Here is a 23545-nt window from a genome sequence, read left to right as displayed (position 1 = left end):
TTCCAAGCAACCAATTATCCTAGGAAATATGACAAATATTTTCTTCTCTGCCTGCCTGCCCAATATTTTGTTAAATTCTAAAAAGCCTAATTGTGTCATAATCACACTACACAGTCGTCACAAACCTTCAAAAGCATTAGGAGCAATGAAGTTGGAAAATGTAAATGTGGCATTCTACATAAATTTGTTCTAGCTTGCCACCACAAAAAAAAAAAAAAAAAAAAATTGGAAGAGAGTCAGGAGCCATACAAAAATATCTTTATTGTTTCCATTATTTGGAACTTTTGCAGCTATTTAATCTTCATCTGTTCTGTGACATTTGCATAAAAACTATGTGGGTGAAAATGCATACTTTTTGATAGCATTGGGAAATACTAGACATGTTTGATTCTCCTCATATTCTTTTATACATGCATAAAATTGAATGTAAAATTCAAGAGTGGAGCAAGGCCGAGGACTCTTTCCTCTGTTAATGTGACAGAGCTTCCACATATCAGGGTAGTCTTAAATTTTTCTAGAGTGTTCAAACCTGGACACCTTTGTGGGGATGGAGAATGAATAATTCTATGTTTTTTTTAACTGGAACAGACTGCCATGCATGCTTTATACAGCATCAAACTGTTGCTTTTCTCCTGTTGCAATGTCTAGAAGACAGTTCTTAGCTCTTTCTCAAATATCAACTTAATGCTTTCTGCAGTAACATTCCAATTAATCTATACACTTTAGGAAGCTCACTAACATGCACTGGTTTTGTAATGGGTCTTGAGGCATATGTTGGTGTGGAAATGATCACAAGAAACAAGGAAGGAATCAAGGCTAGTTTAGCCATATTACTTGTAGCTTTAGTGGAAGCACCATGTAAGATTGAGATGGAAAGTGAAAGCTGTGCAGAACTTCAGCTCAGCCCTTCCCAACCCAGCAGAATGTGTCAAAGTACAGTGGTACCTTGGCTCACGAACACCTCAGTTCATGACCAAATTGGGTCGTGAACAAAAATTCATAAAAATTTTGACTCAGGTAGCAAACTACATTGGGTGGCAACCGTGATCGTGCCCCCCCCCCGAATGGGGAGATAGTTGAGATCGTGCTGGGGGCGGAGGGGGGGGAGATGGCTGAGATCGCACCCATCTTTCCTGCATGAGCACACCGTGATTGCGCCCATCTTTCCTGCAGAAACACAACCGCGATCTCAGCCATCCCCCCCAGCACGATCTCCCCCTCCCCCCAGTGCGCCAGGATGACGGCCACGTGCAGGGATGACGGGCAAGATCGTGGTCGTGCTGTGGGGGCAGGGAAATGCCCGTGCTCGGGGTTGGGGAGTAGATGGCCACAGATCTTTGTTGTTCTTTGTCACATTGATTCATGTTTTTCTGATTTAAAAAAATAGTTACAGAACAGATTAACCTTATTTACATTGAACCTTATGGGGAAATTTAACTTCGCTCACGACCAATTTGCATCATGACCAGAGTCCTGGAACGGATTAAGTTCGTGAGCCAAGGTAGCACTGTAACAGTGTTGAGCTGTGTTTTGAATCAGATCCTTGCTAGAAGCACCTTTATTGAGAAGTGTACAAGCAGGCCTTCAGTGCGAGAAATTCAGCCAGCAAGTTTTCTCGCAAACGGGATTCAAACATATAGTGGCCAGCTCGTCGGAAAAGATAAGCACTTTCTCATTAGTGTTTGCAACTGGGCAGATGCACTTACAAAGCAAACCGAAAGTGTTTATCGGTGTTACTTGTGGTTAGTTTTAACTGTGACATTTCACTCAAACTTTTCACTCCCACTTCTCCCCCTTTCATACTCATCAGAACATATTTACCTAATGTTGGAAACCTGTAATATTTTGCTTTTATAACAGCAATTCCCCCCCCCCCCCCCCCCCCCCCGGATTCAGACCAGGTTAGCAAATTGCAGTACAAAGCATCAGGCAAGTGCAAGGTTGGAGAATGCTGCCCTAACTGTTCAATGAAAGATAGTCCAGGAAGGAACACTCTGCAGTCCATTTACACGGTGTGTAGTCCATTTACACGGTGTGTAGGCTTCAAGTAACTCTTGAAGAAAGTGCTTCCAGAGTTGTTAGACAACCACAGAAAATATGTATCTTTATTTATTTATTTGTTCATATGCTGGCTCTTTCTTCTTCTGAAGAATACAACGTAGCTTACATGGTACTTGTTGGTACTTGTCCCCCCACTTCTGTTTTTATTCTCACAAAAACCCTGTGAAGTAAGTTAGGCTGAGAGTCAGTGACTGGCCCAAAGGTACCAAATGAGTTCCATGGCCAAATGAGGACTCAAACTCAGCCTCCTCTGTCACAGTCCAACACTAACCACTATACCACCCTGGCTCTGTTTGGTGCAGTATTATACGGTTATTGATGTTCTTTTATTTGTTCTTGAAGGTATTCACAAACAAATCTTTCTTTTACAAACTTTTGAAAGAAGGATAACACTGCCTGGGGCTGTCATGAAAAGAAATGTAAAAACAATAAAGTATTCCATGCCTTCCTCAACCACTGCTATCCAGTTTTAGACTGCAATACCCATTGGCTCCAGCCAATGGTAAAGGATGATGGGAGTTGTAGTCTGAAACATCTGAAAGATGATAGGGAAGGTTTGCTAAAATTTGATCCTGTTTCTTTTACAGCAGACTGTCCCAGAACCTTAGTTCTAGAAGAGCAAATACATGCTTCTGTGACAATAGACCTGAGTACAACTGCTGAATATGAACTCATTTCTTGATTGCACAGGCTGAACATGGTTTTCACTATAAAACTGAGAACTAGACTCCAGAACACTAATTTAAATAAGGAAATCAAACCCAGTTGGTAAAAAAGGTTTTTGTGGATCAGCATGTGCAGAGATCACTAAACTACACTAAATATTATCTGTGGGATTGAGTCATATCTTAACGTCTTCCCAATTATTACAATTAATTGTAACTAATACATTTTAGAATAAAACTATTAAAGCATTAAGAAAAATGATTTTCCCTGGCTTCTCAATAGTTGAAGAAGTGATTGTAAACATGGAGCTTTTTGGTGACCGAGAACCAAGTGATGGAATTGGAGAGTTGTCTGTCTGTCTAGATGGCATGCAAGGAGACCCTACTGATGTTACCTCAAGTAGAAGAAGTGAGTAATATTTGCCTATTGTGTGTTCATACTGTGGCAATATTATATAACTGCCTATATATATAAATACACTCTCACAAAAGCCAATAAGGACTGAAATTAATGTATGCTGTGAGGGAAACACAGTTTAAAATTTAGTCCGTTGGCTGTTTTGCCTAACTTGCCTTCCTTGCCGTACAACAGGGTTGTGAATAGCTGGCTTCATGTGGCAGGAAGCCTATCCTCTGAGTTGAAAGGATAAGCTTTAAAAATGTGTTACTTTTTTAATCTTTTGGGCCATCCTTGTGCAGTGTGGCCAGAATAGGGATGATTGGACAAGCAGGATTAGTAGAACTTTTAATGGGGTAATTCTCACAAGATTTCTTTATTGAAAGGTAGTACTGGAGGGAATTTCTTGGATCATCAGATGAGTCATTTCTGAGGACAATCTTTGACACAGCTTAAAATAATTAGATTCTCATTTCTAGTGATGAACTCCTGTGGACATTTCAGTAGAAGTGACCTTAAAAGACAATGCTATCAGTTTCCCCTGTCATGGTTTGAATAAATCTAAATAGGGCCAGGTTACTACTTTTCTAACCTGCTGCGGAGGTGATGCCTGTGAGGTTGAATCTCCTAGGCATACTGCTCCAATACCAAGAGAAAGCTCTTTTTAGTGTCCAACATACACTTCTGGTTGCAATTTGAGATTGTTTTGCCACACAGAAAGCAGAAGTGTCTTAAAATAGCCTTTCCACATATATTGTAAAACTTAGCAACTGTCCTCCTTTGGGTTGGTTCCAGTGAGACTTTTCATATGCTGCATGAAAACATATGCTGCTTAAAAACAAAATGCATCAAATAGCAACCATGCCTGTTTAAATTATAATCCCAGTTTCTTCTCAAAATGCAACATGGGTCCGAGTGCCATGATAATAAAACATGTGTAGTGTTTACCTTTGATTTGTATATTTTGTGCTTAGGTATTCATAATGCTGTAGGAAAAAGTTTTGCATTGTCTTGTGTCTTTTATATATTGATGGTTTTTATAAATTTATTGTTTTCCACTGCAAGAGCTTTTGCTAAAGGGCGGCATAAATATTTTCAGGAAATGACCCCTGGTCTCTCTTCATGGCTAGGTTTCCTGGGTCTCTAACCTATTTTGGTCTTTACATTAGCTTTACCATTTTTGTATTGATGTGTTTTCCAAACATAGCACAGTATTTTATCAAAAAAGTTTACCATGCTAAAGAGTGGGCCAAATAGGTCTTGTATCTTCATGTAAGTTAACATGGTAGTTGTTTGTTTAGCGATAGCATTACAATGCTGGTAAAGATAAAATGTGTTAGTTATAACTGGCCTTTTTCCCAACACTGCTTGCTGCTTGCTAGATATTTCCATACCTATTGTCTTCGTTAGCTACTGTCTTCTCAGGACAAATCTTACCAACCATAGTTTTTGTCAGTTTTTTTTTTTGGGAGGGGGTGGATTTTATATCATAAAAGTTATCTTGCAGGAGCTAGTTTATTCTCCTTTTAGCTTTTCGTTTTAAAATGACAAATTTCAACCTTGTTTCTCTGGTAATGTTTCTAATAAAAAGCCAGCTATTCTGCCTCTTTTTAGTTTTGTTTCTGACTGGACCTTCTCTAGCAGTTTTCAGAGTTGATTAGAATTGGCTTTTTTTAATGCACCACTTTTCCCCCCTTAGAATCAGAAAATCATCACTTTTACCTGCTGTACATTTTACTTCACCACTATCAAATTTATCTGTTTTAACCATCCATATATTACTTTTCAAGTACACAAAGTCAGTCAGGCTGTCCATGACCTTCCAAACCCAGAGGATTACAGCCAAATGATGCAGTGCCATGGAAGCACAGGTCACCTCTGTGCTTCTACCCTGCAAAGGGTTCAGGCACCTGATTTTGGAGGTGCCTCAGAATGCAAAGGAAGGAGGCTGAGATGCTGCCAGGATGTGTTACATCTTGGCAGCACTGGATCCTCCCCTCCCCTCCCCACCCTTTTGACCTCAGAGAACCATCTGGCATGGTTCATTCCATGTCAGGGGTACTGTGAGGAGGTGGGGATCCAAGTGCTGATCCACAGCTATGAGGCTGGAGCAATTCTGTGGCCATTTACAGATGGTCTCGTGAATTGTTCTGCCTCACATTAAAAAAATACAGTGTAACCTCACTTTTAAAAATTGTGCAGTGGCTGAAGGCAACCCCAGAAGAATTTTTTATAGCCAGGTAAACTCTCAATCAAAACCTAAAAAGCCCAGGCAAATAGAAAGGTCTCCAAATGGCTCTAAAAAGATTATGATTATCATCATGATGATGGTGATGATGACATACCACCCAGTTATTGAAGCTGTCGGGACAGTTTACAACAGCATAGCTGGCCTGACGTGAGCCTTCTTGGGAGTGCTTTCCCAAAGTGAGATATCATAGCTAAACTGGTTCTGGGTCACAGTTCTTCTCACTTTGAGAATCACCTTGCACAGCCTTCTGCAACAACAATTTTCCATAATTTTAGTTCCTTTCCATAGATGAAAACAGTCTCAACAGTGCATACACACAAACACACACTACATTGATACGACTTTCTAAATATAGCTATTATGTGCAGCCCTGCTGCAAACTGCCTTAATACTCCTGCTACTGTTATTGATACTGTCACTGTTGCTGTTGTGTTGCATTTATATTGCATTTCTGTTCCTCCTGTAAGGACTTTGAGGCAGCTTACATAGTTCCACTTTGTCCTCAGAAAGGCAACTGTGTGAGGTAGGTTAGGCTGGGAGTGAATGACTGACCCAAAGTCATGGTCATGTGGGGACTGCACCACACCGTGGTCCTGAACAATATAGTTTGCCTGTTGCTGCTGTCAGGAACAGTGACATTTGACTTTCCACAGATAATGCATTGGCCCTTACAAGGTTTGTCTGAATGCCTTAAGTTACAGTTCTACTCATTTTGAGAGTTAATTTTCACTGAAGAGCAGTTGTATCCAGATCTGGACTCAAGAGGTTTATTTACACTGCAGGAAGGGTTGAGTGAGGAATCCGGAACAGTGTGGTGGTGGCACTGGCAACTGCAGAGGGAAGGAAAAACTGTTGAAACCCCCTTCCTCAGAGGAAGCCTCCTCTAGGTCCCAGTTCTCTCTGCAAGTGGAAGGAGGCTTTCCCCTCATGGCTGTGCAGGTCTTGTTCCAATCAGAGACTTACTTCCTGACAAATATAGAAGGGGTTAGATTTTTCCTAAGATAAAATTGCAAATTTTGGATGCAAACAGCCAATGTTCTACTGAAATATTTTGCCCTATAATGCTGTGCTTTTCACTTAAATCACCATTTTAATTCAGGTTTTTGTAGAAATATAAGGAAATAAAATAAAAGTGCTTTCATTTGGTGTCTGGAATTTTTAAATTTTAAAAATGAACTCTTAAACACCATATCTGCTTTGCCTAGGCATGTTACATGTGAGGGGCAGAGGTCTGGCTGACTCTTGCAATAATTGGAACAACACGTTTTAACAAATAAGTCAGTGACATTTTTAACAAATACACAAGATCATCATTGTTAATGGCTGTTTAGGAGATTACACAAACATTAAATATGTTTCCATTTCCTTGTTCTTAACATTAAAGGTCCCATGCAAAATGATGGTTCCAGGCCAAGAAATGAAATAAGGTAATCTGGTTTCACTGCATTTGCATCTGTATTCTGGTTGGTCATTGGAATGTTAAAAGCTAAAATTACCGGATGCCGCAGAATTTTTTCAGCTTCATGTATCGAAAACTATTTAGAAATGGTCTTTGGTTATAAAATATATATTTTTAAAATTTTGAATGTCTAGCTTGGCTATAATTGGTCAAATTAAAATAAAATAAATGAAATAGGTCATTCACATTTTCATTTAAAATAAGATTGAATAAATGTAAGCACGTGCCACATTGAAACTTGAACGCTCATCCAATAAAACACTTTCTTATTCAGGCATGGAAAAGAATTCTGTTTTGGTAACAACATAAATGAACCACTCTAGTTTCTATTCCCCAGATTGATGCACTGATTGAAACATAGGTATCATTTTAAGGAAGGCAAACTAGCAGTGCTAAAAGACATATAACTTGCCTCTGAATTGGCATACAAAGCAGAGATGGAGCCTGAGAACCAACACATGAACAACCACTCTTTTGACCCACAGTTTTCTGCTCCAACAGCATACCCATTTCACAGAAGGCAAACTTTCTTTCTCTATCCCTCTGACTGGGCTTGTACAACATGAAACATCACCATGGCTTACAGGCCATGCTAGTTAGTGTATTGTGCAAATGCAGCATGGTTTTGTAAGGTTAGTTACAAGTTATCCTGACAGCAATGATTTATAGTAGAGTTTAACCTGAGATGTCTAAATAATACCAGCTCTCTAAACCCACCAGCAAACTGCTTGGCAAGAACGGTAAAAAAAACCCCTTTGCCACACTCGTGAGGCTGCTACCAACCAGGGTTGCTGTCATTTGGGGCTGGCTGCTCTCATGAGCCATTTTTTGCTAGGTGCGGCTTTTTTTGGATCATGGAAGCTGCATGTCAGTATGGATTTCGTGATCCCACTCTTCCAACGAACAAGCAGTCCCTGCAAGCTGCCCTAGTGTTACCTTGGAGGGACTTCCCAGGATGGCAAAACATGTTTCATTATTATTTTTTAATTATTTTCACAAATTTCCACAGGGACTGGCTGCAGGCATGGTGGATTGGCTAATGAGTGGGGGGTGGGTGCCTGCTGACCAACAGTGCAGGTAAGTAGATTGCAGGAGGGTGACTACATTTTTCAGTGGCGCACTTCATTTTGTCACTGTTCCTGAGGTGTTGCCCCTTTGAGAACATGCAAAATTAGAGGAGACTCCCTGGGGAAGGGGGATTGTTCCCATTAAACATAATCCCTCATAATCGAAATGTTCCCTTTTTAATACCCCACCTTCTGAATCTGGTTTAGAGTGCGGTACAAAGTTTCTTTTCATCAGGAACGTAGACGGCAACAATGGAGTCCCCCCCACCCAGAAAAAAACCCTTGGGTATGTTACTGCGGAAGAAGGATTGTGGCCCATACTTTGTAAGGAATTACCTCTTCAGACTTTTGAAGCATTTAACAGGTTGAATTTGACAACTGTTAAATGTTTCAAAAGTTCAGGGAAGATCTACTCAGTGACACCTTAAGGGGCAGTGGAAGAGGTGAGTACCTACTGGACTTTCTCACCTCCTGTCCATGAGCCACATTTAGGGGCCCCATTACTGCTCCCATGTAACTAGGGTCATTCACAATTGTGACAATAGACATTTTAAAAAACACATAATTCTTACAAACTTTTGTGAAAATGATTTTTTTAAAACCATCCTGGGAAACCTTTTGAGGGTACTGCTGGGGTACAATGTAGGGATTATGTGTGGGTTGTAAAGTTGGGATCCAGGTTTCTTTTTTTTTTTAAGAGTTAAAAAAAACTACAGCAAGCTGAAAATGGCTTGTGAGTGTGCCAGGAAGGGAAGGGAAACTTCAGTGTTCCCATGAAGTTAATCTGGGATACCCGAAGAAGCACATTCAAGGGAATAGACACCATGGGCCTTGGAGGAAACAACTCGTACTGCTTGGCTTGTGCCACACTATGAGTTGTTATGTTGTATGAACCCACCTTCTGACTCCACCAGTCAACTCATTCAGTGCCCCCCAACTCTTCATCTTTTCAGCCCACTTCACCACCCAAACACACTCATCCTCACTCTGGATCATCACACAAACAAGTGTTCTGCCCCCTACCACCATTGTTACTCTGCTGGCCTTCCTAGTTTGTTAGGTAGCAGTGGATGCCCTTTTTTCTTTTAATTCTTACAGGATAGCCAGGGCATGATAGAAAGTAAGGCACCATCACCCCCATCTTCATGTCTAAGAATGCCTCTGGGGTTTGCAGGCATTCTAGGGAAGTAAGGATGGCAGACTTGTGCTTTTTCTTTTCTTTGCAGTCTTCCTGGCCTCAAGGTTTGTTTATTTAGAAAAATTGAAAATAATTTGGTAGGAAAAGAAGGCTTCAGAAGTTGCCATGGTGCCCATTGATGCAGCTTTGATGTTAACTATTTCAAAAGTTAGAATGGGAAAAAGCACTCATTAAATTGTAGTAATGACAATGAAATCAGTTTTGTTCACAAAGAATGTTCTAAATCCAGACAGCTCAAAACATTTAAACTTTGCTCAGTTGCCCGAGACAACCGCAATTCAGTTCAAAGGTTTCCTTGTTCAGTGTGTCTAAACTATTGGATCTATTTTTACAATGTCAGTCTTTTTCAGTAATTAAGACTGACATTGTCATTTGTCCATGCTAAGCTTTTTCATCCAGTTCAAAGCTTCCTCTCTTGCAGTGGCTCTTTAAACAGTTGCAGAACTACAGTGTAGGACTAAGATGCATTTATATTTATCTGAGTTGTACAAAATTGGAAGTTATGATGCATACTACTTGTGGTCCACAGGAGCCTCTGCAGTATCTTCTTAGCATCTTAAAAAAAAAACTAACTTCAAAATCTGTACAATTAAAAAATAAAAGTCACTGTCTGGCTTAAGTATATCCTTAAGAGTCTTACAGCAATGCCTTTTTTTCTGTCTGAATCCAAAGAGATCAATTTCCTTTGACTTTTATAACTGATCCCATTTAGCAGTTATCAAATTTACAGTAGCAAGAAAATATTCAACATGAATTAGAATCACCAATTTATCTGATGACTCTTTGATTGAAGCCTGTGACAACTACTCCCCCTACCTCCAGTCAGGCTCATGACTGGACTCAGAAAATCAATATTTCCCCCCAGAAAGTTCTACTTGTTCTGAAACTAACTGAATCCCTTCATGCTCCTGACAATAACACTAGAAGTATAGCAGTGTCTGATCCTCCTTATGCCCCCTCCTTAGAAATCTTCTCTTCATTTGCCCTATGAGCCTTCAAGCCTCATCACTTGTGCTTATCTGGCTTCTAGTGTGGTGGCAGGAACAGGATATCTCTTCTGTCTCCCTAGTTCTTCATGAAGGAGGCCCAGAGAACTCGTGTCCATTACATTATTGTTATAGCATTGTCTGCATTGTTTATATTTGGCCCTATACATGTGATGTCAATGGTAACTTTGTCACTGAACAGACTAGGTTAATAAGTGACAAATAACAGTACTCTCAGGTATGTAATGGCATTAGAACATGTTAGCTGTTTTAACAGGGCTAGTTTTTGTTTTTAATTTAACTGTTTAAACTATTTTTATATCAGAATGTTTATGTTCTATTTTAATTTTGTATTTTGTGAGTTGCTGTGAACCACTCAGAGACCTTTGGCTATTGGTCATCATAGAAATGGAATAAATAATACACTCATGCAACAGCTATGTGCAAGTATTTGGAGGAAACATCTGTTTTCCAAGGGGCTACTTCAGATGTCAGTAGCCTTTGGCAAAACTAATTTCCCAGGGTGCCTGGTGCCTCCCCTTGACCAAGTAGATAGGTGGGAGGGGTGGTAAGGAAATCATGGGGAAGGGTGGAGTTTGAGGAGAGGGTGGGAAGGGAAAAGGGATTCAACTGCTGTTCAGCTTAGATTAAAATCTTAGCCAGAGAGAAATTATGGGGTTGTAATACTTGCCTTGTATTTGGGTCAAAGATTATGACCCCCTGAAATCAATGTTTCTAATATGAGAAATGCAAGTTTTGATTATCTCATTACTTCTAACCATATGTTTGAGCCTTTACATAATCAGGGTTTTAAAATATATTGTAGAATATGCTTTTATATACTATAATAGAGTTATTCATTATTTTTTAAAGAAGTGTTTTAACAATGAGTCAGGTCTTCATGTTAATTTGTGTTGTGCTTTCCTATAAAGGAGTAGTACAAATGGTCCTGAAAGCTGTGAGGCTGCTGGATTTAGTGAAAGACAAGTGGACAATGGCAGTGATTCTCCAGTAATTGTAAACGGGGCTGTTAAGCCTTCTAGACCTCCTAGACCTTCTCGACCACCTCCACCCACTCCCCGTAGACCCTCTGCTTCACCCGGTGTGTATGTCATTATGAACTGTGATTTCAAGTGTTCAAAGTTTGTTCTGTTTATTCACTGTTACCTATCAACTGCACTATTGTGTTAAATCTGTACAAAACATTATGGGATATAAAGGACAAATGCTATTTCAGGCTGCTTTAACAGAACTATCACTTCCAAATCCTGTAAAGTTAGTTCCCCTTTACTCAATACTGCTTAGACCTCATTTGGAGTGCTGCTTTCAGTTCTGGGCACCACAGTTTAAGAAAGATGCAGACAAGCTGGAAGAGGTTCAAAGGATGATCCAGGGACTGGAAACAAAGTCCTCTGTGGAGATATTGAACGAACTGGGCATGTTTAGTCTCCAGAAGAGAAGACTGGGGGGATGATAATGCTCTTCAAGTACTTGAAAGGTTGTCATAAAGCGGAAAGCCAGGATTTCTTCTCAGTCATCCTGGAATGTAAGACACAGAATAATGGGCTCAAGTTACAGGAAACCAGGTTCTGGCTGAAGGTCTGGAAGAACTTTCTGACTGTTAGAGCAGTACAACAATGCAACTAATCACCCGGGAGGTTGTGGAATTTCCCATACGATAGAGACATTCAAGATGCAACTGGACAACAATATGAGAAGGATGGTTTAACTTGGTGTCCAGCACTGAGCAGGGGGTTGGACCTGATGGCCCTTTGGCAACTTCCTTATCTCTTTATTCTGTGATTCTATGTTTAAAAAAACAAAAACCCTAAGTCGTTTTTCAGTTTGCTTTCTAGAATATCCGTTTTTCTGAAAGACTGTGTTTAGTTGGTATAAGTAATAATTTAGCTTTAGTGAAGCCATACATCTGCCTGACCTTTAATGAGACATTCTCAGATTTCTGAAAGTAAGGACCATATGGCCCAGAAATATATCGTACAGTTGCTTTGAGAATGCATATTGTCCTACACTTAAATTATGGAAGCTTTTCTTCTTAGAAAATACTGAAGCAGCTTTATGTAACACCCACTGAATCCTCAGTGTTTGGAATGTTCTCTTCAAAGACTTCCAAGCTTTCTGTGGTCGAAGGAGGGAATTGCTGCAAAATGAACCCTTTTCATACCATTCAAATAATCAGGGTACAGATTCCATGGGAAGGAAGTGGTGAAATATAACAGTGAGCTAATTTTTAAAGAATGCAATCCAATAATTCAGACTCTAAATACAACTATTCTTAATTTTTCATTTAGTGTTCAAAATTAATTTGGGTAGTGTTGTGCCCATTCATTGCCTGAAGAGCTTTTGTCATGCACTACTTTTTCTTAAAGATTTGGCAATTTAGGGCACAATCCTGTGGTCTCCTGATAATGTGAGAGTAGTGGTGGAGAAAATGGATTATTTGGCACCCTGGGTCTGGAAAATGCAGCTGCTTCACCCTTAATGATATACCAAGTGGACTTGTATTCATGGAAATGCTAGAATACAGAAAAATGAGCATTTTGTCGTTTTCTTATCTCTGCTCTGTGCAGCAGTTGTCAATGGCCCTACTTCTACAGAATTAGAAGGAGCTAATGCAGAAGTAACTCCAACAGCAAACAATTCAACATCAGAAGCAAGCTCTGATGTAGCAACAACAGCAACAGCAGTTCCTGCAATAGCGCCTTTGACCCCACAGGTTCAGCCAGTAACTCCAGCTCCAAATCCACATCCTACTGTTAGTCAAGGTCCTCTTCCACCTGGGTAAGAGTTTGATGCAAATGTCTGACATGACCTGCACATTCTAACACATTTTTTCCTGACACCAGATTTTCATGAACCTCTAAAGATGCCTAAAATGCACTCAGTATTATACAAAAATCAAATGAAACTTGCACATGTTTAGGTGAGATATTTAAACAGCTAAAGTAGATCTTGCTTGATAATTAGGAAAACATTCAAACACAAAAAGCAGAAGCTACCTGTTCTTCCCTGTCAAGTATACCTGCCATTTAGGGCAGAGGACATGCTGAAATCTCATGGTTCACCTCAGAGGAGCATGGGCCACCCCACCCACCACTCTCTGGTGCTACCACTAGGAAGCAGCTGTAGTGCCAGTGTGTGGGGGGGGGGGCTTGGGGGGCTCTGATCATCTTCTAGAAAAGATCTAAGTCAGCAAGACTTAGAGGGTTGGTGTGTGGTGGTGCTGCAACATGCTGCCTTTTCAGGCCCCAAAGTTGTCTTGCATGGAAGCCTGCTCTGTTAGCATCAGCTCCTATGGGTGGGTGGGGGTCATGGAAATATAGAGTAGTAGAGATGAAAGGGGCCAGTAAGGATGTTGGGTCCAGCATCCTGCTCAGTGCAGGACAGAGCTGCATCTCCACCACCACCTCCAACTGGTGAGGGTGCCTGTTGTCTCTGAACGCATGGGGATGCCATGCAGGACTACAAGCCAGAGCAGGTATACAGGTGCTCCTGTTCTCATCACTGTGTACAACCTCAGCGATGACAAACAGAAGCAAAACTGCTAACTCCCCTATTCTGTCCACTGTCTGCCCCTGCAAAGGGAGCTTGTGGGTGGCTGTGGGGAGGGGATACTTGTTGCTACGTTATGGTCCTCCAGAATACCCACAGAAGGTCAAACCCCATGTTCAATGTGCTCCATTTTCTGCTGGGCACATTAAGCATAGGATGCCTTCTAAGCCATGCTGTGCATCCTGCTACACAGCGTGCCTTAGTCTGTCATGTGAACTCTTCGAACATCTTACAAAGTTTGGGCTGCATGGCAATAAGTGCTGCATATGCCCTTTCGTGTGGAAGGTAAGAGGGAGTGTATGGTGAAGGGTGCTATTATAAAATTGCGTGTTTGTTTTTGCATTGTTTTTACATTGGTGAAATGGGGAACCCTCACCAGGTGTAAGGAGCACTCAGCTAAAGAAACACATGCTAGACATTGGACCCTTCATATGAGGGCAGAGTAACTGCTGTGAATATCTCTGCCATCAGTTGAATTAATCCTGCAAAGGAAAGGGATTAAGGAGGTCATGCTTATTGATCAGCTGAAATCCAGTGTTAGTGTAAAAGATGACATGGAAGAAGTCATGATATTTATTGGTGCAACTTGATTGGTTGTGAAATCCTGTTGCTCAGTGTTAGTTCGTGTTTCCTCATTTAGATGTAGCATTGTTCCTGACTGGTCCTGGCTCCGTTTTTAAGTAGTATTCTAACATATTCCTATTTGTGACTGAAGCAGGTATCTTATACTGGAATATTTCTTCCTTTAATATTTGTGTGTGTTTAATTTTAAATCCATGCTTTTTAACAATTTAAATCTTTTTTTAAAGCTATGAACTTTAAAAACATTTTATACATCTATAGTAGCAATTTTGTTTGTTCTTGGAGTATTCATTTATTAAGTATAAATAAATAAATAGTTGTGCTGGATACAGTACCAAACAAGACAACAGCTCTGCTTCCAGCTAAATAAGTACAGAGGCATGGCATACTCTTGTACTGGTTATAAACTGAGTGTGTGTAGTGAGCAAGGGTACCGTGGAGGGGGCCTTCTGTGGGTCAGAGTGTGCCCAGTTATTTTGGAGGGGGGCCTCGGGAGTGACTGTATCCCTGAGGCCAGGGTTACTGACCCTCCCCTACTGCCATTCAAGAGACTCAATTTTGCTGGTTCGTGGGTGGCAGCTGTTGCTGTGTCAGAGTCCTGAATTTCACTGATTAAGAACAAGTGGGGTTTTTTGAACAGTTTCCAAGAGTTCCTGGAAACCTCCTTATCTGGAGAAGCCTGCCAGGCGTGCACATGTATTTTCTGTGACACTTCCCCTCATGGTCAGTTTCTGCTCCTCAGCAACATGTGATCAGCTTGCCTTTCTATTCCCAAAACTACCACCCATTCCCCCCTGCATCCACACCACAGAGTGGGGCTGACTAGGGTCACACAGTCTATGTTTTTGTTTGTTTTTTAGAGCTGTGTGGTCCACCAGTGAATTAAATTTATAAAGCAAATGAGCAAGTTCATCTCAAAAAACAAAACAAAAGGTTGGTTATGCCTCTACTGTTAAATGTATGCATTTTTGTTCAAGAACATAAATGTTACCTTTGCTGGATTAGGTGTGGGTTAATTTAATCCAGTATATTGCCTCTCCAAATGCTCCACCAATTCCATTTGGGAAAACCTATGAGTTAATAGGAAAATGGAGAACAGAAGGGAAAAATACATATGTGCCTGATAAATAATCCCACTCCTGTAAAATGTGTAGCTGATCAAGCAGTTACAGGATTTCTGAGAAGTAAAGACTAGACCTCTGTCTTCAGAACATTTAAAGCAAATGTGCTTGAAAATGTCCTGTCAGTGAGGTATTCCATGATGACAATCTGATGGATCAAGTAACTACTTGGAAAAAAATAATAAGCACACATGGTTAACAGGTTTGAACAATGCTTGACACGAGTGTTTGTATTTTTCCAGTTGGGAACAAAGATTGGATCAGCATGGCCGAGTGTACTATGTAGATCACGTTGAAAAAAGAACTACGTGGGACAGGCCAGAACCTCTCCCTCCAGGGTGAGTCAATCATGTGTCAAGAAACTTTAGTTGCTAAGAAGCTTGAAGATTTGCCTTCTCTGTGTACAGATCCAGTTCAGATAATACACTGTCCAACAGCTAAATTATGGCTTGATGACCAAAGAGTGCAATGTCTGATCTAGCCCTTAATGTATACATTAGCTGTAGAAATGTCAATCATATTAGGTCATAAGTGGCCAAGTACAAACTGCAGAAGTTTGTGGCATTCCCAGACCAAGAGCAGGAGAACCTATAGGAATGGATATGGAATATTTAGGCATTCTGCACTGCTGCTTTCCACTTCCTGGTTCAGTAGAATAGAAGTGAAAGAACCTAAGGCATTGGGCAGGGCCACATATGTGCATTCACACATACTGAAGTGCTATTTTCCCATACTCCAAACCTGTGGCACACTTGCCAAAAAGGGCAGCTTTGTTATATTTCTACTGATTTCCAAAAGGGAATGGGCAGATAATAACTTTTGCTACATAGTAAGTTTGGGATGAATAACTGAAGTGCAGAACCTTTAATCAAATAAGAATACCCCTGGGAGCTGAGCAATAGACTGGTGTGAAGATGTCACAAAAGTGAGAATTGCTTTTCCTGCTCTTTTAGCATATGCATAACTGATGAATGATTGTGTTTCCTCAGTTCATCTGTTGTATTGAACAAGCTATCCTAGTTTCCTGCATATCTGTTTGACTGAAAGGTACTTTAAGGTCAATGCATGCATTTGAGTATCTTATCTATGTTGTTCAGCTGGGAGCGCCGAGTTGACAACATGGGGCGGATTTATTATGTTGACCATTTCACCAGAACAACAACCTGGCAGCGGCCAACTTTGGAATCGGTCCGAAATTATGAACAATGGCAGCTTCAACGCAGCCAGCTTCAAGGAGCTATGCAGCAGTTTAACCAGAGGTTCATATATGGGGTAAGAACAGTGAGATTTGGGTTGAAACTCATTGAACAGACTTGTTAGTGAAACAGTGGCTTCTGCTAATTAATGCAGCTTGACCTAAAATTCTGAACAAGATCCTACTAGGATGGCAAAAACAACAACAGGAACATCATGGAATTAAATATAAATTCAGTAGTCCAATGGCTTGTTACACATTGAGATATTTTTTTCCAATTATTGCAGTTAAAAGTATCTTTAGTAAACTCATATTCGAGAGAAGTTTGGGTAACTCTTGTTTGATCTTTTTTAATGAGAAAAACATTAGTGATACATTTTGACTGCTAAGAAGTATTGTCTGTGCAGACTCACCTGGTAGGCTGCTTAAAAGTTGGTTTAATAATAGGCCACTTAAGAACTTTTTTGAGGGAACGTTGTCCAGAGGATTTGAATTTATGGAGGCTGCCAAATCAGCAAGGTCTAATTCAGCATAGTGATCAGATATCTGACGGGGACATAAAATCAGATATCAGATGGGAACATAAAAACATAAGGAGAGGGAAAGTAGGAGTCTATCCTACTCTTATTTAGAATCAGTTTTTAAACCATCAAGGTTAGGTCTTTCAGTACATTTTGATTTACCCATCTTGAGAAGTAACAAGAAAAAGCTATACTATGGAAAAATAGTATAGATTTTGTCATTTGTTTAATATCTACTACTGAACTTATAACTCCCTAGCAACAATTACACATCATGCCAAGATAAACCATTACTCCATAAAACATCAAAAAATAGATAAAAATCCTAAAGCAAAAACATATTAGAAGCAGTGGTCCTATTTTAATTGTTAAGCTCTGACCCAGTAACTGAGTCCCCCTCCATGTATACTTTAGCTAACCCAGTCCTGCAGTATTAGAGAGGGAGGACTTGGTTTAGGCACCAGCTGCATGTTCATACCTTGGCTCCATTTCAAGAGATGTATCTACTGAAAAAAATAATAAGGGACATTGTCACTGTTCACCCTGCATGTGTGTCCAGGTTTCGTGCTAAGTGCTTCTGATTGCTGTGCCTTACATACCTGAACAGACATCACAAAAGGGAATGCCAGCTTGACATTCTTCACACAATCTCCTCCTCCTCCCAGTGTATCTAGAGTATATAAAGTAAAGCTAATCATGTTTAATTGTAATGTCAACTGATCTGTGTTTTAAAGTATCTAATAGTGTTTATCTGCTGGGGGAAGGCACTCTAGAGGTTTCCATCAGCAGAACAGGGAGGGACCTGATTTTCCTAGATTCTCTCCTCCTCCCCCAGCCCCCACACTACCACCTGTGTGATTCTGTGTATTCCTTCAGTCCTCAGGAGCATACATGGGGAGGCAAAGGAGGCTGCAAGAGGAGGAGGTCTCTGCAAAAAGTACCTCCCTCCCCATTTCACTGGCAGAGATCCTCCACTAGATCATTCCCAGTGGCATCTGGGCACCCTTGGGTACTGTCCCTTGTATTTTAAAGATTCTCTCATCCCACTGGTAATGGCTGTTAGTTGCAAGCAGAAGGTACTGACTGTCGGATCAATACAAGCAGTATTTAGCTAAGCTCAGAGGTCACTAGGAAGATTTGTTCAGAGTAGGTTCACATAGGCAAGGTTTGATCGAGCTCTAGGATTCCTGCCCTGGAACCCTATTGTCATATTAGGCAAGCTAACCTGAGATTCTCCAGAGAGTATGGTGCCTTTTCTTTGGGAGCAAACTGTCCCCATATAATATTTTCTATCCTCTAATGCTGGACCGCATCCAGAATGGACATAACTCATGTTCTTGATAGGTCATTATTAAGCACTTTTCACAAGAAAGGCAATTTGAACACTTTTCAGCCAAAGTTCAGTAGTGACAGGCTCCCTTTTTTATTCTGAAAACCATTCTTATAGGCTAGAAATTTAGTTTCCCCTGTAATGCATTAACTGTGCATTTTCATTGCACCTGAAAATGAATTCATATACTGAGCTTCTTTTCCATAACTGAGTGACACACAACACACACACACACACACACGCCACTTATTGCAGGCAGAAGAAAAAAAAGCTTCCAACAAGTTCAGCTTTGACTTCTCAAATCACCACACACATAAGAAATCAAATCTCTTCTTTTTTGCTTTACCTGTCTGGGTTCATCTGAGCAATGCATATTTTGAAACAAGAAAGTGTCCTTTAATTCATCACAAATTTGTGATTTAAATGAATCCTCTGGGAAGTAGAAACTTGTTAAGAATAGGTATAACTATAATGGCAATGACATATGAGAGTTTAAATGGTTCATTCAGTGTTTATTATACTCTGCCTTGTAATTGTAGAATCAAGACTTCACACAGAACAAAGAATTTGATCCTCTTGGTCCCTTGCCACCTGGATGGGGTAAGATCTTTTGCAAATCCTGGTTTGCAGCATTACTTAAATAAAATCTATTTACCAATTTACACTTAAGATGGTACTAATGTTACTTTGTTTCCTCTCAGAAAAGAGAACAGATAACAATGGCAGAGTCTATTTTGTCAATCATAATACACGTATCACACAATGGGAAGATCCCAGAAGTCAAGGGTAAGATTTCACTCTTAACAGTTGTCAAAACCTCATCTTTTAAGTTTTCCCTAACCCTAGCACAAAAGAAGGATACATTAGCAACAGTTTGAGTACTAAAGCACATCGCTTATCAAATACTTATTGGGAATCTGAGGGGAAAGTAGCAAATATAAGAATACAGTTTGTTCAATAGGAAAACTTGTCAAAACAGGAAATATATAAGAAAATTCTTACTAGAAAATCAGTAAAACATGCCCCTATATTTGCACATGACACTTCATAGAAAAAAATCTTATGCTCAGTGGAGGAGAAACAAATGATGGGCTAATTAACCCATGGTGCATAACCCAATGTGTTCTGCTGCTATTTTAAATATTCAGCCTCTGATTAGAAGTTACTGAGTGATGTACACAGCTTAATACTGAGTTCATAATGAGTTAAACAACCCACAGTTGACCAATTATTCATTCTTAGGTTAACTGTGGGTTGTTTAAACTAGGATTAATGCATAGTATCTGGGTTTGCACATCAAAAATAGTAGTTATTTGGAAGTTGTATGTTCAACATGGTGGCAGCATAGGACATTGGCAAATTGTAGGTTAATTAAGCAACAATTTGCCACAATTACATGCAAACTGTGTCACTATTTTAGAGATTTGGGGTGATGGATTTTTTACCTGTAACTGCAATACAAAATATGCATTAGTACCTTATTACATTTTAAAACTTTCTGACTAAAGTATTACCCTTATATTGGTTAGTCTAATAAAATGTCCAGAAGCTGAGATCCCCAAAATTGCTTGTCATTTTTACATGTGATCAGGGTTTTTTTTATACCCCATTTGCAATGTGGATTCAAATGCTGACACTAGTACCACTTTAGATTTATGAAGTTGGTTATATTTTCTTTAGAACTGTATAACTAAAGGCACAATCCTTGTGTGTGTTTAGATGGAAGAAAGCCCTACAACTACCAGCATTCTCTAGTGGGTCTTGGTACTGCTTTATAGTTAGTATTGAGCCTCCAGTAAAACTAAATAATGTACAAAAATGCAACAACAATCTTTGCATTGTTTGCCACAGATTCATACACTATAATTCACATCTTGCTTATATCTGTTTTGGCAGTCAGTTAAATGAAAAACCTTTACCAGAAGGCTGGGAGATGAGATTCACTGTGGATGGAATTCCATATTTTGTGGATCATAATAGAAGAACAACAACATATATAGATCCTCGTACTGGAAAGTCTGCTCTGTAAGATTTGTTTTAAACATTTATAGCAAAATTACTATTGGGGATTGTTGCATATGCTGTAGGGTTACAGTATAATTCATCTTTCAGATGTTAGCCAATATTTTTGGCAGCCTGGATTAGACGGTGTTTGTTTGCAATTATAAGTTAAATATGCCTCCTATTTTTGTAGCAAGGAGGAAGCACACATTAACAACTTTGCATTAACAAGTACTTTGGTAACATGCCAGTATTAATTTGTCACAAAATTAATATGTCATAATGTTTCTCAGAATGATTTTATGACAAATGAATACTTGACAGCACTGGCCAATGTAAAGTTCTTCTTTCAGTGCAAACAAAGTTTTCCTTCTTCTCAGGTATGTCACTCCTTCCATTGCTTTTGTAATCTTTGGTCTCAGGATATGTATGACTTTTCTCTTGTTTCTGTAAAAGACCTTTGTATTTTATCCCTAAGTCAAAAGGCAGCATCCTTCTGCATTTTCTCTGTATTTAGAGATAAATACACAAAGAAGACCATATCCAGGAAATGGATCTCTTCATTACAAGGAAGAGCAGAAGGAAGCTGAAAACTAGAGGTGCTGATGTAAATTCTCAAGTTTGGGCTGGATACAAGCCTTGCAGCTCATAATGTTGCTTCAAGGAACATTCTTCTCTGGCTTCTTAGTGATTTGGGGGGTATAAATTTGTAAAGTCCAAGAATTCCAAGTTTACCCTCCTCCACCCACCCTGCTCCCCCATTTCCAACTTCCCTCTGCCCCCCCACACCTTTTCTTTTAAATCACACTTTTACAATATGGAGGAACAGTAGTGACAGCAGCACTTGGCTGTATTGAAACGTGGAAGTAGGATCTCCCTCTTTCTTCGTTGTTGCACACCTAGAATGGCATGGGAAAAGATCCTGTTTGCTTTGGGAAAACTTACAACTCCAAAGGAGCACCATGACATTTCTTCTGTGGAATGCTTGCCACATGTTAGAGAGGGACAGGGAGCACAAAGAAAGATGCAGTCTTCTTCCTTGCTCCATTGCAGTTACATTTCATTTTGTGCCATCCAGTAGGTGTAGGTGTGAAGGGACACAGGAGGTTGGGAATCAAGCCTGGGAAGAAGGGAGTTTGGGAGAATGGACAGCATGCAATCATATCAGCTCAGAAAATAAGCATAGCTCTCCCCAGTTTTGGAGTGAAAAAGTTCATTATACTCCTGAGCTATGATTTTGCTCTTAAGACATACTTGATTGTGACTAAGTCCTTTCCCAAGTGTATCTTCCCTATTCTGAAACAGTTTATTCTCTTTATTAGGCAAGGCTCTGAAAGGTAATGCCAGTTACACAGTACATTCACTTACCTACTTTTGCTTTCTCTTTCCAGAGACAATGGACCTCAGATAGCATATGTTCGTGATTTCAAAGCAAAAGTGCAGTATTTCCGGTTTTGGTGTCAGGTAAATTGTAATTCATTTTAGAAATGTATGTGTGCAGAAAATACTGCACCCCGCCCTCCAAAAAATTATTTTAACTTTAAGAATGGACTTAAAGAGTTTGCTGTAAGAGTCTGTTTTTGTTTCTAACACTTCTGCCTCTGCCACAAGGCCCACGTGCCCAGGGCATTTTGTGGTGACAGCAGCTCTGTGTGGGGCAGCCCAAAGGAAGGAAAGGATAATTACCACCTTCCTCTCACCTCTTAGCACTGTGTATTATCAAAGCTGTCCACAAAGAAATAAAGTTGTTTCTTTAGTCTCTCAAATTAGTTCAAAACCAGTTAGTTTTGCTGCAAAGTACAATTTTTATTATCTACATTGAGTTACAATAGTACAATTTTATGTTTTCATGAGTAAAATGTAAGGTTGGCATCAGTGATTGTCTTCGAGAGAGAGAGAGGGAAACTCAGCAGTGAGCTGTAAGCAGCTAGCACCAATATGAAAATCCCTAATAGTTCCACCTTTCTGTGTGACAAAGTGCATTCAGCTATTACAGTGAATCTTAGTGGATCTCCCATCTCTGCTGGATAATTACCTACCTGCTAATCCTGTTCCTGCACAGAAGGCAAATCCTGGGACTCTTTTCCTTGACCCTGCAGACCAACATCCAGCACTCTTCCTTATCTTTTTTGTACTGTTCATGCAAGCCTTATTTGCATGCATGAATCACAGTTCTGAGTGCAACCAGAATGTTCTTGATTTCCAGTCTTTCCACATTCCATATACTTTAGTTAATGTTTCCTTTAGCATGTTGTAAGGTTCATTGCTAGAACACAAGGCAAACATATGGTAGGCTCGGTAATTTGTAAAATTAATATTAAAGAGCAAATTGTTGGGTACAAACTGTAAGAATTAACATTGTAATTCCTGTTTGTCATATGCCATTCAGTTGCCTACTGTTCTTACTGAGTAACATTCAGCTTGTTTTTCAAACCTATTCCTTGCATTTCAGCAATTGGCTTTGCCCCAGCACATAAAGATCACAGTGAGCAGAAAAACATTGTTTGAAGATTCATTTCAACAGGTAAATGAACTATACTTGAGTATTTCATACATTATAAAATTGTGCATAATAGGGATTTTATCTAAACTGTTTACTCCTTTACTAAAACTCACCTGATTAGTACATTATTTTTTCTAATTCCAATCAGGGGATAATATCCAATATCATATTCACTCGAACAATGGGTCTTTTTCCCTCTCTGTCCCCATTCTGCAGCCATTCTGGCTGCCCATGCATGTGCTTCAGAGGGTTTCCCAGCCTCTGATGTAAATAAGGGTTAAGATACACAGCAGGAAGAGAGGGAGTATTCCCCCAGGCCTGGTTATACTGGAAGAACAAGTTCTGTTATTTGGTAGGAAAGCTTTTCAGGCAAATTCTGAGGATTATACCTTTTAAAAAATGTCCCTTTTTACAAGTGGTTTCTTTTTGGAAAAATGCTTATGTTGATTTTGTGTTTGATGACTATCTGGAGAGGAGAAATTGCCTTAAATTCAAGAGCTGTGTAGGCTTTCTGTAAACAGCCTTATAACAGTTTGTCTAATACAGGCAACCAGTTCTGTCAGCGAAATAACACCATTGGATTCAACCATTTATCTCCAAATGGCCTTGCAAATGATACAAAGATGTCATGGTTGGGG

At 39.8% G+C, this 23545-nt stretch overlaps 1 protein-coding gene across 2 annotated transcripts in view; it reads left to right on the top strand.

Moving 5' to 3' along the window:
- The window catches only part of ITCH (itchy E3 ubiquitin protein ligase), a 75548-nt gene that overhangs the window by 23894 nt on the left and 28109 nt on the right, over positions 1 to 23545 (top strand). The window contains exons 5-15 of one of the 2 annotated variants that reach the window (XM_044447656.1): positions 3010 to 3135; positions 6759 to 6801; positions 11017 to 11186; positions 12676 to 12883; positions 15600 to 15695; positions 16455 to 16629; positions 18943 to 19003; positions 19105 to 19189; positions 20300 to 20428; positions 21796 to 21868; positions 22857 to 22928. In XM_044447656.1, coding sequence (XP_044303591.1) covers positions 3010 to 3135; positions 6759 to 6801; positions 11017 to 11186; positions 12676 to 12883; positions 15600 to 15695; positions 16455 to 16629; positions 18943 to 19003; positions 19105 to 19189; positions 20300 to 20428; positions 21796 to 21868; positions 22857 to 22928 — 1238 coding nt within the window. Of the gene's footprint in view, positions 1 to 3009; positions 3136 to 6758; positions 6802 to 11016; positions 11187 to 12672; positions 12884 to 15599; positions 15696 to 16454; positions 16630 to 18942; positions 19004 to 19104; positions 19190 to 20299; positions 20429 to 21795; positions 21869 to 22856; positions 22929 to 23545 lie in introns of both variants that reach the window. The other variant, XM_044447655.1, reaches the window with a different exon arrangement.

This window comes from Varanus komodoensis, unplaced genomic scaffold (assembly GCF_004798865.1).
Source record: "Varanus komodoensis strain SLA01 unplaced genomic scaffold, ASM479886v1 scaffold52, whole genome shotgun sequence".
NCBI lineage: Eukaryota > Metazoa > Chordata > Lepidosauria > Squamata > Varanidae > Varanus > Varanus komodoensis.
The sequence above is the reverse complement of the archived record's forward strand: the minus strand, read 5'-3'. Positions and strand labels throughout refer to the sequence as shown.